Genomic DNA, 15,155 nt, shown 5'->3' on the forward strand with positions numbered 1-15,155 from the left:
GACGACTTAGGGGATCGTCTTGGGGGAACATTTAAATGTCATAAGAACTGCTGATTACAGTAAGTCTGCCGTGGCCGAACATTTTTGGGAGAAGCAGCATCAAATCTCCCCGGAGGATGCTATTATTTTGGATCGTGCACACGGATACTGAGAGCGTAAATGGCTCAAGGGTTTATGGATTGGTTCATCCAGTAAGAATACCATGAATAGAGATAGAGGCATGCGTATTCATCCTATTTTTGAAACAATTGTATTAAGTTCGGATGAACGATTTTATTTGCCACGTACCCAAGACATTTCCGCTTCCGGTTCTGACCATGTGCCGATTGAACCATGTGGAGAAATACCACGTGTGGAGGTACCGTGAACGTGCTATTTAAGGAGATGTTGCAGAAAGTCATATTACTGTTGAAGAAGAGAGCTGACGCTCTCGAAAGCTCCAGGTTTTTAGCGCTTTTAATTTTATATTTTAGCTTATTTTATGGTAAATGATCTTTCATTACAGTTTTTAGTATTCCACAGTATACAATTATTAGTTTATTGTAAATAATTTGTTTTTATACTATTTGTAAAAATTTTAGTTACAGTAAACTTTGTTCAATGGTCGGTGTATGAGTTTATTTCCTAGATAGTGGAATGCTAATTACAAACATCTATTACCTCTTGTGGAGAATATAGCTACCTTTAGTCAAGTGTTACTTTAGTTACAAGGTAAATTTTTGTAAACAACAGTATGTGAAACCTTTCTTCGACTATAAGTTACACTTATTATTATTATTAAAATCAGTTTATTTCCCAAGAAACCTTGGGTCACCCCAGGATGGCTCTGTGCCAGAAGGAATAGCAAAAACTGCTAAGAGCTAAACTAGACAAAAATATGCATGAATTGATAAGTGATTTATGGAAAAATCATGTGACTTCACTTCGGCACTATGATAGGCTGGACAGTTTAGTTTTCTCAAAACACAGCAAATTCTAGAACATCAGAAATAAATACATGGAAAAATTAGTAAATCAGTAAGGCTGAAGTAATGGCCACCAAAAGAAAAAAAAAATTATGCAGTTGAAGTATGTTATTAACTCAGTTTTTCACACTAATTTCAGAAATGTTATTTCTTTTTTTTTTTTTTCTATCACATGCCATTTTTTTTTTACAAATCACTATAGTTGATGTCATTTGTTGTATTATTGAACGTATTCATTTAGAAGTAAATGCTGGGAATTTATAAATTAAATCTTCACATATTGGCAACACTGCCTTCAGTCATTTGTTTCTTGACCTTGAGAGCTCTGCAGCAATGTTTGAGTGTGAGCTCAGTTTGTTATTGTGTCAAATTTGTGTGCTGAAAAGTGAGTAAAATGTCTTCACGTGGGTATTTGAACAATCTGAACTTATTTTGTTATATTTGTGGTAGTTATGTAGTCCTCAAGCAAAGAAAAAATATTACAAAATTTGGAAAAAATGTGTATTGTGCTTAAATGGAGAGAAACTTAAAAGAGAGACTCATCATGGGATATCCAGGCTAGTCTTGTAGATGAATCTGCATTTGGTGACATTACAGCAGCAGAAGTGTTTTCTGAATTTCTATGTAATGTGATTCAAGATGGTGAATTCACAGATGACCAGTTGTTTGAGTGTCACAAAACACCATTGTACTATAAATTTCTTAGCCGGTGGGTAAAGTGCCTGCCTGGCAACCCAAAGGTCGCAGGTTCGAATCCCGCCTCGGGCTTGGATCAAAGTACTGCAAAAACCTTGGGAGGTGCATTATGGCCACAGAAGCCGATGCGCCAAAAACTACCAAAAAAAAAAAAAAACTATAAATTTCTCCCTGACAAGTCACTGGATATTAAAAAGGCACCCAACAAAGTGAGCATGGAAACTAACAAAGTGAGAATTATTGTGTTACTGTGTGCAATCAAGACTGGAAATCACAAGCTAAAGCCAAATTTTAAGCATGTAAACATGAAATCTCTACCTGTATTTAGAAAAATAGCTCTACCACTTGGATTACAAGACCCTTCTATGCATTAACTTACTATCATTTGCATGGATAGAATTAGAAATGTTCCTACCAGGGTCTTAACCTTGCCCGTCTACAGATGGCTCCAAGTCAGAAATGTCTGTGGGATATGCTGCTGACTTTTCAGACACTATGATATCTAAGCAACACTATACTGCAGAGTTACACACTGTAGAGTTAGCCTTGGATCACATATAAACTTGTCACCAGTGCAGAAGAGCCAGTCCAGCATGGTTTTGATTTAGAGAAGAATATTCTTTTGGAAATGGGTTTAATCAGTGGTCCTGTAATTATGTATTTTTTAGTATGCACATTATTTTGGTTTTCAAGTTAGACATTTTTATTTCAGTTAGCATACGTTTTTTTTTTTTTTTTCAGTTTAACTTTTTTTGCTGTTATTGAGGGTAGTTTATTCATTAGTTATTTTGGTTTGAATTCTTTATCAAGGTTTTTATACTGTACTGCATAAGTACTGCTGTACAAACTGGAACAGCATGACATTAGAGGCAAGTTACTGCTAGGAATAAAGGAGTGGTTTAGTGGAAAAAGACAGAGTGGATATATTGTTGGGCATTGCTCCTCTGGGACTAGTGTTATTAGTGGAGTTCTCCAGGGTTCAGTACAGTACTGGGTCCATTGTTGTTTTCACTATTTATTAATGATATTAATAATATCTTTAATCATTGGCACAGTGGTTAATATTTTTTATTTAATTTACTTGCTAGATCTTGTTACAGTAGCATATTTGGAATATGCTACTGAAGCAAGATCTAGAAAAATTGTACAGATGCTGGGAAGTGGCAAGTGAATTTAACATTGACAAATACAAGATACTGCATATTGAGTAGTAATCCCAGAATAACATACCAGTTATGTGGTACCACACTCAAAGTAGTGCAGAATGAAAAACCTACAGGTAATTGTGCAGTCAGATATGAATTTCTTTGAGCAGTGCAGACACGCTGCTAGGACAACTCATGGGGGTTTAGATAGTAATATATGGGAATTTTTCCAGCAGGGATAGGGATTTGATTATCTTGTTGTGTGAGGTGATAGTTAGGTTATATTTTGAGTATAGTATGCATATCTGGAAGTCTCATTTTAGGAGGGATGTGTATCTGTTGGAATGGGTACAGAGATGAGATAGATTAGTGAGTGGAATAAGAGAGTATGCTTACCAATAAAGGCTTCAGTTCTGCAAAATGCAGCTTCTGGAAACCAAGCACCTGCAAGGAGATCTGATTGAGGTGATTAACGGCTTTGAACAAATTAACAACTTATGACATCCTTCCTCTTGCTCATAAATTGATCTTCTAAAGTCTTTGTAATACATTGTTTAACAGCCTCACTGGAATCCAGAGGCGCCTCCGTAGCCAGGTGGGAAGGAGCAACAGTACGTAGCACACGCTTCTTGATTAGACCGGGGTTTGAGCCCGTCACCACCAAATACGGAGGATGTGGAAAGGTCAGGGAATGACCACCACATATTCCCGGAGCAATATGGCATTAGTTGCTAATGCTCCTAAAAAAAAAAAAACTGGAATCCAGTTTACTGTTTTTTTGCAGGTCAAATAATTAAAATGTCTTCCTTTTTCTGTGGGGTTGTCATCTGCTGGGGTTTTATTTGCTTGGAACTCTGTTGAGACCCTTTTAGTACCTGTGTATAAGACATTGTACTTTGTTTTTGAGTCTTACATTCATTTTCCTTGTTCTGTAGTTTAATTTTTATATGTAGGTCTGTGAATTGTCCTCTCCAGTTTTATCCACATTTCTATTGTCATTGTTCTCACTGGGCAGTGATCCTTCCTTGTGTTCTGCCATTAGTTTTTCCATTTGTATTCTTACTGAAATAATTTGGTCCAGGGCAGAGCTAGCTGCCTGGAGGGTCTCTTCTTTGTTTTGAATGTCATTCTCAGTATGAGGTATATCATATTGTGAGGTTAGACTAGGTTGGGGAAGACTCTGTTTTACACCTGGTTTTAATTCTACTTTTTTTTTTTGCTGGAAACTGGTTTAGACTTGTTATCCTCGTCTTCAGAAGATGACTGAGTGTCATTGTTGATGTTTGTTCATGTGAACTGAAAAGGCAGACAGGGTGGGGGAATTATGCTCTCAGTTAAGAAACACATAAAATCTAAGGCAGTGCATCCTGTTGACATGGGTGGCCAGTGTAATGTTGAGTCCAAATGGTGTGACCTAAGTACTGGGAAAGCAAAAATGAGAGTAGAAGTACAGGTAGTTCTTGACTTTACGAGTTAATTCATTCCTAGCGCACACTCGTAAAGCAAAAACTCGTAAAGCAGGAATTTATTTCCCATAGAAATAAGGTTAAAAATAGGGATTACGTTCTCAACAATGAAATTAGTTAGCTAATTAGTTTGTTTAAACAATGATTGATTTATCGAAAGAAATGAAAACGTAACCTGTAAAATCAAGCAAATTATAATAATAGAGAAATTATTTACGATTTACAAACGTTAAAGAATGTTTATTCTTCATCATCAATTAAATGCACACTCATTATTGGCTCGGCGGGTAAAGTATCTGCCTGGCAACCCAAAGGTCGTGGGTTCGATTCCTGCCTTGGGCTTGGATCAAAGTACTGCAAAAATCTTGGGAGATGCATTATGGCCACAGAAGCCTATGCGCCAACAACTACCAAAAAAAAAAAAAAAAATATTGGCTCGGCATTTGTTGGTTTGTTGCACAAGGAGTCATCTTCTTCAGAAATGTTTCAAGAGGTGTTTGTTTCCAAGATAATCTTCTCTTTTAATTATAAATTTCACAATTGCATGCATAAGCATTTTTTTAACGGCACACACAAATTGCAACTAACACGATTCGTGTGGAGTAACAAGTTTATGAAACTAAAAAAAAAAAAAAGGAATGAAGAGAAGATTCTGAAAATTTGTTTTTTATACAATTGAAGATTTCATTAAAGGGGAAACACATTTCACCATAACGTAAAAAAACCACACAGTTCCAGCTATCGGTATTTTCGCAAATGCAAGAAGATCGAGTTTGCCACCCATTTATAATTGCTTGCAGTAACAGAAAAGTTCAATAAACTGGAAAGTGCAAATTGTTTTTATTGTTTTATGGTCATAACCTCCAGAAATGTGCTTTAGAAAAATATCACAAAGGCGTTTAAAATTGATTCTTATAACGGATCATATGATAATGATGAAAGTGTAGTGCATTTTAATGATTTGAATTGGTAACTAATACAGTTTAAAAACCATGCTCACAACCTTTAATATGGCCTTATGGTCACGTTTGTGACCTTAAAAATGACATTTTAGAGAGATAAATAGCTTAGTTATACATCAAATTTCACCTTCCGAGATCTTGAAACGAATTACCAAAAAACAGTGTTATTGAGTTCACATTATGATATTTTCGCAATACGATGGTAACTGATTAATATCGTAAAGCGGGGTGCACTGTACTGTATAGCTATGCGCGTGATTTGCAATGTGGTATTTATGAATGTTTAACATGAATTTTTTTTGCAATTAATGTTCATATTTTCAATTTTGTTGATAGTTGATACTTGGGGGAAAAGGCCTCTGTAGCCGAGTGGTCAGGAGCGGGAGTGCAGTAACACACGCTCTTTGAATAGACCGGGGTTCAAGCCCCTGACTGCTGAATACGGTCGATCTGCCAACCCGCACTGGACCAGCGTGGCAGATTATGGTCCATTTCCCTCAGCATGAATTGTTGAGGAGGCTTCCATCCTGCAGTGGGTTGATAATGGCTGCACTTTACTTTTTACTTGGGGGAAAAAACTCGTAAAGCGAGAACTGCCTGTATAATATAGGCCTAGTGACTCAGATTACTACAATAAACAATTGTACTCATCAGAGTATGTAATTAAAGAATGAATAGGCACAATTTGGCCTCAGTAAGTAGCCCTTATCATTAAACCCAATAATAATAATAACAACAACAACTACTCATCAGAGTCAAAGAAATAGTGGACCAGTAAATCAGAATGCCTTATAATAAAATAAAATAAATTTTCTGTTTATACTCTGGCACGACAACCAAGTCAGTAGAGTTTACAATAAATCATCAATACAAATATTTATCGTATTTAGTAGTCACGGGCTTGAACCCTGGTCCACTCAAGGAACGTGTGCTGTGCACTCTCGCTCCTGAACACTGGGCTACGTCTGGCCTTAGACAAATTTAACTTTCCAGATATTGACTGAAACTTATGGATTGGTCACCCACAAACTAGCAAGACTTTTGTGGATTTATTGGATGAGTTTTCTACACCAGCGTGTTAAGAGAGTCAACAAGAGGAGTTAATACTCTTGATCTGATTATCAGCAATGATTATTCATGCATTAAGAATCTGAATATAAAAAAAAAAAAAGTGGCAGCGATCACAGTGTATTGATGTGAGATTTACTTAAAGATGTAACTACCATCGAGTAAAGAGAACGGTTTTTGCTTTCATAAAGGTGACTACAGTGGTCTCTGACAGTTTTCAATTTTATCTGGTGATGATGTTACCATCAGCAAATTCTATATCAGAAGCATTCAAGAACATAATAATAGAAGCTACTAAGCTTTTCATACCGGCTAAACAATCTGTTTAAGGCTTAGACCTAAATGAATGCATATAAATTAGGTATAATGGGATGGGATTTTCTTAAAGATGTAACTACCATCAAGGCTGAAGGGAAGGGTTTTTGCTTTCATAAAGGTGACTACAGGGGTCTCAGACAGTTTTTAAATTCTGTACAGTGACATCAACTGATGATGTTACGAATGTTAAATTCTAAATGGGAAGCCTTCAGGGACATCTTGGAAGCCTACTAGGCTTTTCATTCCAACTAAGAAATACTGTTCAATCAGGCCTGTCAGGTGAATTAAAGGATGTCAGGTGAATTAATGAGGCTTGTGACAGAGTAGAAGAATGTATGGAATGCATCAGGTGAAACAGAAGCCTATAGCGGTATCAACTAGCCTGTAATCAAGTCACAAAGGAGGTTAGGCAGGCGAAGGCAGATTATGAGTAACCTTTGGCAAAGGATACAAAGAAAAACAGCAAAGAGTTCTTTACTAATGTTACTTATGTAAACTCTAGAGGGGGGAAAGGGATGAATCAGATTGGACCACTTAACATAGATGGGTTGACTATTGATGATCATGCTTAGGTAGCTGATAAACTGAATGAGTATTTTGCATCTACATTCACACATGAGGAATTATTCAATGAGGGGAGTGCCAGAGGTTTATCAAACTCTAACAGAGCTAAGTGATTTTGTAATAACTGAGAGCAGAGTGGGGGAGAAATTGTTGAAGTTAAACATAAGGACGGCACCTGGGATGGACAGGATCTATCCAGTTATATTAAAGGAGGCAGCAAAGGAAGTAAGCAAACTGTTAGCCATAATTATGAGAGCTTCCTTGAACTCAGGGGAGGTCCCCATGGACTGGAGGTGTGCAAATGTATCACCAATTCACAAAGGGGGGGGGGGTTCAAAAGGTGATACAAGTAACTATACACCTCTTAGTTTAACTTGTGTTCCTTGGAAAATAATGGAGTCACTGGTTAAAGAAGCATTGCAGGATCATCTAGACAAGACTGCAGTAATAGTTAAGACACAGCATGGGTTTGTTAAAGGGAGGCATGATATATAGGTCTTGTCTGACCAATTTGATTGGATACTATGATGTGGTCACAAAGGGACTGAATGTCAAAAATAATTTTGATATCGTATACTTGGATTTCTGGAAAGCTTTTGATACTGTTGCACATGGGATACTGCTGTACAAATTGGAGAGATATGGCATTAAGGGTAAGTTGCTATAATGGATAAAGGGATGGTTGAGTGGGAGATGACAGAGAGTGGTAATCAATGGACACTGCTCTTCGTGAACAAATGTTATTAGTGGAGTTTCCCATTGTTGTTTTGGGTATTTATCAATGATATTGATGAAGGTGTATCAGGATTAATGTCCAAGTTTGCAGATTATACAAAGGTTGGCAGGGTTGTTAATGACTGTAAAGACAGTATGCTACTCCAACTGGATCTAGATAAGTTGGGCAAATGGGCTGAGAAGTAGCAACTGAAGTTTAACATTGACAAATGCAAAGTAGTGCATATGGGTAGCAGTAACCCAAAAGAAATGTCCAACTGTGTGGTACTACTCTTAGGGAAGTGGAAAGTGAAAAGGACCTGGGGGTAATTGTGCAGTCAAATATGAAGTTTGTGATGTGAAGACGGGCGGCCAGAGCAGGTCATGGAGTCTTCTCAGTGATATATAGGAATTTTGCTAGAGGGACAGAGAGGTGATTATCCCGTTGTACAAGACAATGGTCAGGCCACACCTAGAGTACTCTGTACAGGTCTGGAGACCTTATTTTAGGAAGGATGTGGAGTTGCTACAACGAGTACAAAGAAGGGCAACAAGATTGGTGAGGGGAACAAAGGGGTGCTGTTAACAAGAAAGGAGATTAAGTTTTGCAAATTGCAGTGCCTGGAGAGTAGGCACCTGCAAGGGGATCTGATTGAGGTATATGAGACCTTGAATGGGTTGAGCAAGCAGAATGCTGATGGGATTCTTCCTCTTGCTCAGATTAAGAACCTGAGGAGCATAGATTCAAATTTAGGAATGACAGTTGTAGAACAGATGTGCAAAAATTTGCATTTAGCCAGCGGGTGGTTGATTGGTGGAACGGACTTCCATCTAGTTGTGGGAGCTGGTAGGAACAAATGGAGGGGTGAAATGGGAGGTTTTTGTTTTTTTTTTGGCTGATTGTGCATAAGCTTGCTTTCTTGCATCATGTGTCTCTACTAATAAACTGGTCTGTAATCAAGTCACAAAGGAATTAGGCATGCTAAAGCAGATTATGAGAAATCTTTGTCAGAGAATACAAAGAAACATAGCAGTCTTTCTTTACTTATGTAAACACTAGAATGAAGTGAATGAACTGCTTCTACTAGAAAGAGCAGCCATTTGAAAAGCAAGGCAATGGAGATTTCCAGTACTGCTGGGAGTCATAATGGAACAAATAAATACATGGGCTGTGTTAGGGTAACTAAGAGTAGAAACAGGTGCATGTACACCAATGCTAGGAGTATAGTTAATAAATTTGATGAGCTTGAAGTGCTAGTCAAGATATCAAAGGCAGATATTGTTGTGATATCAGAGACATGGTGTCACACAGACATAAGCAGTGCAGAACTGGAATTTGGGGAGTACGGTGTGTACAGAAAGGATAAACAGGACAGAAAAGGAGGAGGGGTTATGCTGTTAGTTAAGAAACACACAAAATCTAAGGAAGTGCATCCAGTTGATGTTGGTGGACAGTGCAATGTTGAGTCTGTTTCATGTGACATAAGGAAACTTACACTGGGAAAGGAAAAATGAGAGTAGGTGTGTGTTATAGGCCTAATGAATCTGATGAGTATAATGAGCCATTTTGCAGAGAAGTAGAGTGGGCCAGTAAATCAGAATGTCTTATAATGGGAGATTTTAACTTTCCAGATATTGACTAGAACTTGTGGATTGGTCACTCGCACATTAGGACTTTTGTGGATTTGTTGGATGACTGTTTTCTTCAGCAACATGTTCAAGAGGCAACCAGAGGGAGTAATACTCTTGATCTGATTATCAGCAGTGATTATTCATGCATTAAGAATTTGCAGATAAAGGAACCACTGGGTTGACAGTGATCACAATGTACTGATGTAGGAATTATTTCAAGATGTAACTACCATCAAGACTAAAGGGAAGGGCTTTTGCTTTCGTAAAGGTAACTACAAGGGTCTCACACAGTTTTTAAATTCTGTACAGTGGGATCAATTGATGATGTTACCAATGTTGAATTCTAAATGGGAAGCGTTCAGGGACTTAATTTTGGAGGCTACTCATTCCATCTAAGAAATACTGTTCAAGGTTTAGCCTAAATGGATGTCAGATGAACTAATGAGGCTTGTGGTGGAGAAGAAAAATGTATGGGATGCATATAAAATATCAGGTGTCAGAGAAGTCTATGGCAGATATAAACTAGTCTGTAATCAAGTCACAAAGGAGGTTAGGCTGGCAAAGGCAGATTACTAGAAATCCTTGGCAAAGGATGCAAAGAAAAACAATTGTAGAATAGATGTGTGGAAATTTGCCTTTAGTCAGTGGATAGTTGATTGGTGGAACAGACTTCCATCTTTTGTTGTGTAAGTTGATAGCCTAAATAAATTTAAGGCTGAGCTTGGACAGGCATTTGGAATGAATGGAGGAGTGAAATGGAAAGGGTTTTTTTTTTTTGGCTGATGTTGTGCATAGCTTGCTTTCTTGCATCGTATGCCTCTACTAATGTTAATCATATTGGTGCTTGTTATCAATGGCTCAATTGTTGATGATTCTGCTCAAGTAGCTGACAAACTGAATAGGTATTTTGTCTCTACATTCACACATGAGGAATTCTTTAGGGAAGTGGATGTCAGAACGTCTATCAACCTCTAACAGGGAACTGTTCTCCCCATACTAGGTGGAAAAGACTTGAGGTTGACGACGGGAAGAATTTTTATGGGTCTTTTTCACAACGTGGCTGAGTTAGTCTGTCTTAGGCGAGGGTGGCATGGTTTTTTTCTCTCCGAATCCAGCAAACAGAAAATTGACCTCAGAACACATGCAGTTTACAGACAGTGTTCATAGAGCAACATGGCCTTAGTTGCTGATGCTCCTAAAACCCAACTGCAACATCAACAGGGAGTTAAATACTTTTGTAATAACAGAGGAATGTGGAAGAGAAATTGTTGAAGTTAAACATAAAGGGCACAAAAGGTGATATAGTTGTACACGTTGGCACTAATGATATCAAGAGTAGGAGACCAGCAGAATTGCTTAACAAGTACAGGTCACTGTTGAAAAAAAGCCGTGAAATAGGGTTGAATTTGAAAGTGTCTGCAATTCTGTCCAGACACGATAGGAGGGAGTATATGATGAGAGCCTTGTCGATCAGTTCGGCCCTGGAAAGATTGTGCAAGGCTCAAGGGATAGAATTTTTTTCAGCCTGGACTGTACTTGTTAACAGGAGAGATTGCTTCTACGGGGATGGGATACACTTAAATAGAAAGGGTGCAAGAATATTTGCTGACGCTATCGAGGCAGTGTTAGGTGGGTCGGAAAACTGCTAGCTTGGGGGGAGACAAAGATGAATAGATTAACAGTAGCACTGGCAGAGGTGAAAGAGATTCTTGCACTGCTTCTATTGGAATGAGCAGAAGCCTGAAAAACAAGATGCAGGATATTTCAGAGACTGCTGGGAGTCATTGCAGTACAAGTAAACACATGGGTTGTGTTAGGGTAGCTAAGAATAGAAATAGGTGCATGTATAGTTGCGTGTACACCAATGCTAGGAGTTTAGTAAATAAATTTGATGAATTTGAGGTATTGCTCAAAACATCAAGGGCAGATATTGTTGGGATATCAGAGACGTGGTGTCACACAGATATAAGGAATGCAGAACTAGAATTTGGGGAGTACAACGTCTACAAAAAGGATAGACTGGATAGGAAGGGAGGAGGGGTTATGCTATTAGTTAAGAAATACATAAAATCCAAGGAAGCGAAGCCAGTGGACATCGCTGGACAGTGCAGTGTCAAGTCAGTTTGGTGTGACATAAGCATTGGGAGATCAAAATTGAAAGTAGGAGTGTGCTATAGGCCTAATGACTCTGATGAGTATAATAAGAAACTGTACAGGGAAATAGAGTGGGCCAGTAAATCAGAGAGTCTTATAATGAGAGAATTTAATTTCCCAGATATTGACTGGAATTTGGGGGCTGGTCACTCACACACTAGCAAGGCTTTTGTGGATTTATTGGATGATTGTTTTCTACATCAGCATGTTCGGGAGGCAACCAGAGGGAGGAATACTCTTGATTTGATTATCAGCAGTGATTCTTCATGCATTAAGAATCTGGAAATAAATGAACCACTAGGTGGCAGTGATCACAGTGTGCTGAAGTGGGATTTACTCAACGAGGTAACTACCATTAGGGGTAAAGGGAAGGGTTATTGCTTTCGTAAAGGCGACTACGATGGACTGAGACAGTATTTAAATTCTATACAGTGGGACCAACTGATGATGTTACCAATAGCAAATGCAAAATGGGAAGCATTCAAAGAACTTATCTTGGAAGCTACTAGGCTTTACATACCAACTAAGAAATATTGTTCAAGGTTTAGGCCTAAATGGATGTCAGATGAACTGATGAAGCATATGGCAGAGAAGAAACATGCATGGGATACATACAAATTAACACATGACACAAAAGCCTATGATAGATACAAGTTGATCTGTAACCAAGTTACCAAGGAGGTTAGGCAGGCGAAGGCAGATTACGAGAAATCTTCGGCAAGGGATGCAAAGAAAAACAGCAAAGAGTTCTTTATTTATGTAAACTCTAGAAGGAAGGGGATAAATCAGATTGGTCCACTTGATATCGATGGGTCAACTGTTGATGATCCTGCTCAGGTAGCTAACAAACTAAATGAATATTTTGCATCGACATTCACACATGAGGAGTTATTTAGCAAAGGGAAAGCCAGAGGTGTATTCAACTCTAGCAGTAAGCTTGTAGTAGAGAATCTTGTAATAACTGAGAGTAAAGAGGAGGAGAAATTGTTGAAGATAAACACAAGAAAGGCACCCGGGGTGGATGGGATCTATCCAGTTGTATTAAAGGAGGCAGCAGAGGAAGTAAGCAAACCCTTAGCCATAATTATGAGAGCTTCCTTGGAATCAGGAGAGGTACCCATACACTAGAGATGTGCAAATGTGGCCCCAATTCACAAAGGAGGATCAAAGGCTGACACAAGTAATTATAGACCTCTGAGTTTAACTTCTGTTCCAGGAAAATTAATGGAGGCACTAGTTAAAGAAGCACTGCAGGATCATTTAGACAAACTTCAGTTATAGCTCGGACACAGCATGGTTTTGTTAAGGGGAAGTCTTGCCTGACCAGTTGGATTGGATACTATGATGCAGTCACAAAGGAACTGGATGCAGGGAATAACTTTGATATTATATACTTGGATCTTAGAAAGGCTTTTGATACTGTTGCACATGGAAGACTGCTGCACAAATTGGAGCAGTGTGGCATTGGAGGCAAATTGCTGCTGTGGATAAAGGGGTGGCTGAGGGGGAGAAGACAGAGAGTGGTAATCAATGGACACTGCTCGTCGTGGACTAATGTTATTAGTGGAGTCCCTCAGGGCTCTCCGCATATCCCGGAGCAATATGGCCTTAGTTGCTAATGCTCCAAATAACAAACAACTTAATGTCAGTAGTGTCACCCTCAGGGCTCAGTGTTGGGTCCATTATTGTTTTCTGTATTTATAAATGATATTGATGATGGTATATCAAGCTTAATGTCCAAGTTTGCAGACGATACAAAGGTAGGCAGGGTTGTCAAGGACACTACTGACACTATGCTGCTGCAACAGGATCTGGAAAAGTTGAGCAGATGGGCTGAGAGATGGCAAATGAAGTTTAACATTGACAAATGTAAAGTACTACACATGGGAAACAGCAACCCCAGAGCAACGTATCAACTCTGTGGTACTACACTGACAGTGGTAGAGAATGAAAGGGACCTGGGGGTGGTTGTGCAGGCAGATATGAAGTTCTCTGAGCAGTGCAGACGGGCTGCAAGAGTAACTTATGGTGTTAATCAATGATATATAGGAATTTTTCTAGCAGGGATAAGGAGGTGATTATTCCCTTGTATAAGGCAATGGTCAGGCCACACCTAGAGTATTGTATACAGGTCTGGAGGCCTCATTTGAAGAAGGATGTAGAGCTACTGGAACGAGTACAGAGAAGGGCAACAAGATTAGTGAATGGAACAAAGGGGTGCTCTTACGAAGAAAGGCTTAAGTTTTGCAAATTACAGTGTCTGGAGACTAGGCACCAGTGAGGTGATCTGATAGAGGTGTATAAAGCCCTGAATGGTTTGAGCATGCTCAATGCTGATGGGATTCTTCCTCTCGCTCAGAATAATCACCTGAGAAGGCATAAATTCAAATTGAGGAAAGACAGATGTAGGATAGACGTGCAGAAATTTGCCTTTAGCCAGCGGGGGTGGTTGGTTGGTGGAACAGACTTCCATCCCTTGTCGTGGAAGGTGATAGCCTAAATAAGTTTAAGGCTTAGCTGGACAGGTATTTTGAATGAACAGAGGAGAGGGGTGAAGTGGAAGTGGGTTTTTTTTTTTTTTTTTTTTTTTTTTTTGGCTGATGCTGCTTAAGCTTGCTTTCTTGCATCAAATGCCTCTACTAATGCTATTGCTAACATTAGCACACTGATAGATTAATATTAAGAGATAGCTTGAGCATTCAGGCTTTCAAAAATTTGACTGGTAATACTGGTAATACCTATATAATAGCAATGTAATTGCAAAACAGTGCCATTAGTTTACATATTCACATCATTTTGTTAGTTCATTATCAGCATTATACATTTTAGAATTAATATAATAAATTAAGATTTTTCTGTCATAGCCTCATCAATTGTCATATTTACATTTCATAATGGAGCACAACTAGTCTGTTAAATATTGCTTCTATATTCTAAGTTATCTTAAATGTAGGTGCATTTACTGGCTTCTTTTATATCTCAAATGAGAAATTTCTTTTCTAGAGTGAAAAGAAAGCCAGTGTATGGGAATTAAGTTTTTCTTATATGTATATTTTTGTTTCTTTCTTCTTACAGCTATTTATGAAGTCACTTATTGAAATGGAGCCCAGTGTTAATCATTTCTAAAGCAGTTTAAAGACCATTCAATAAAAATGGAAAGTGGAGCTGAAGCCTCTTCAATTCAGTGACAGTCTGTTTTTTATTGTAACTTTCACAATGGAATTTTATGTTTTTGTACATCAATTAAATCCTTCCGAAATATTGCAATATACCAATAGTGTGATCTTGAAGATGTTTTTAATTTTTACTTGAGATTTATTTATAGGAAAACAAATCCATAGAAATTATAAAATGTATAATATTTTCGATTCATTTATGCCATACTAAAAGTGATTGCTATTTTGTATGTAATATCTCTTGAAGTATCTGCATATACTTGTAAGTACTGTAAGCCCCTATAAGAAATATATT

General features: G+C 38.2%; 1 protein-coding gene across 7 annotated transcripts in view; it reads left to right on the forward strand.

The window, feature by feature from the left end:
* The window catches only part of LOC150077549 (uncharacterized), a 308,710-nt gene extending 293,767 nt beyond the window's left edge, over nt 1–14,943 (forward strand). For 5 of the 7 annotated variants that reach the window (XR_016547746.1, XR_016547750.1, XR_016547745.1 and 2 more), the window contains one exon: nt 14,760–14,796. Coding sequence is in view for 2 of the 7 variants with exons in the window: in XM_090386993.1 (XP_090243119.1) it covers nt 14,760–14,782 (23 nt within the window). In the remaining 5 variants the exon portion in view is untranslated. Of the gene's footprint in view, nt 1–14,759 lie in introns of all 7 variants that reach the window. The other 2 variants (XM_090386993.1, XM_090386994.1) reach the window with 1 other exon arrangement.
* The last annotated feature ends 212 nt before the right edge of the window (nt 14,944–15,155 follow it).

Source organism: Mastigoproctus giganteus, chromosome 12, assembly GCF_048544385.1.
Source record: "Mastigoproctus giganteus isolate SK-2022 chromosome 12, ASM4854438v1, whole genome shotgun sequence".
Taxonomy (NCBI): domain Eukaryota; kingdom Metazoa; phylum Arthropoda; class Arachnida; order Uropygi; family Thelyphonidae; genus Mastigoproctus; species Mastigoproctus giganteus.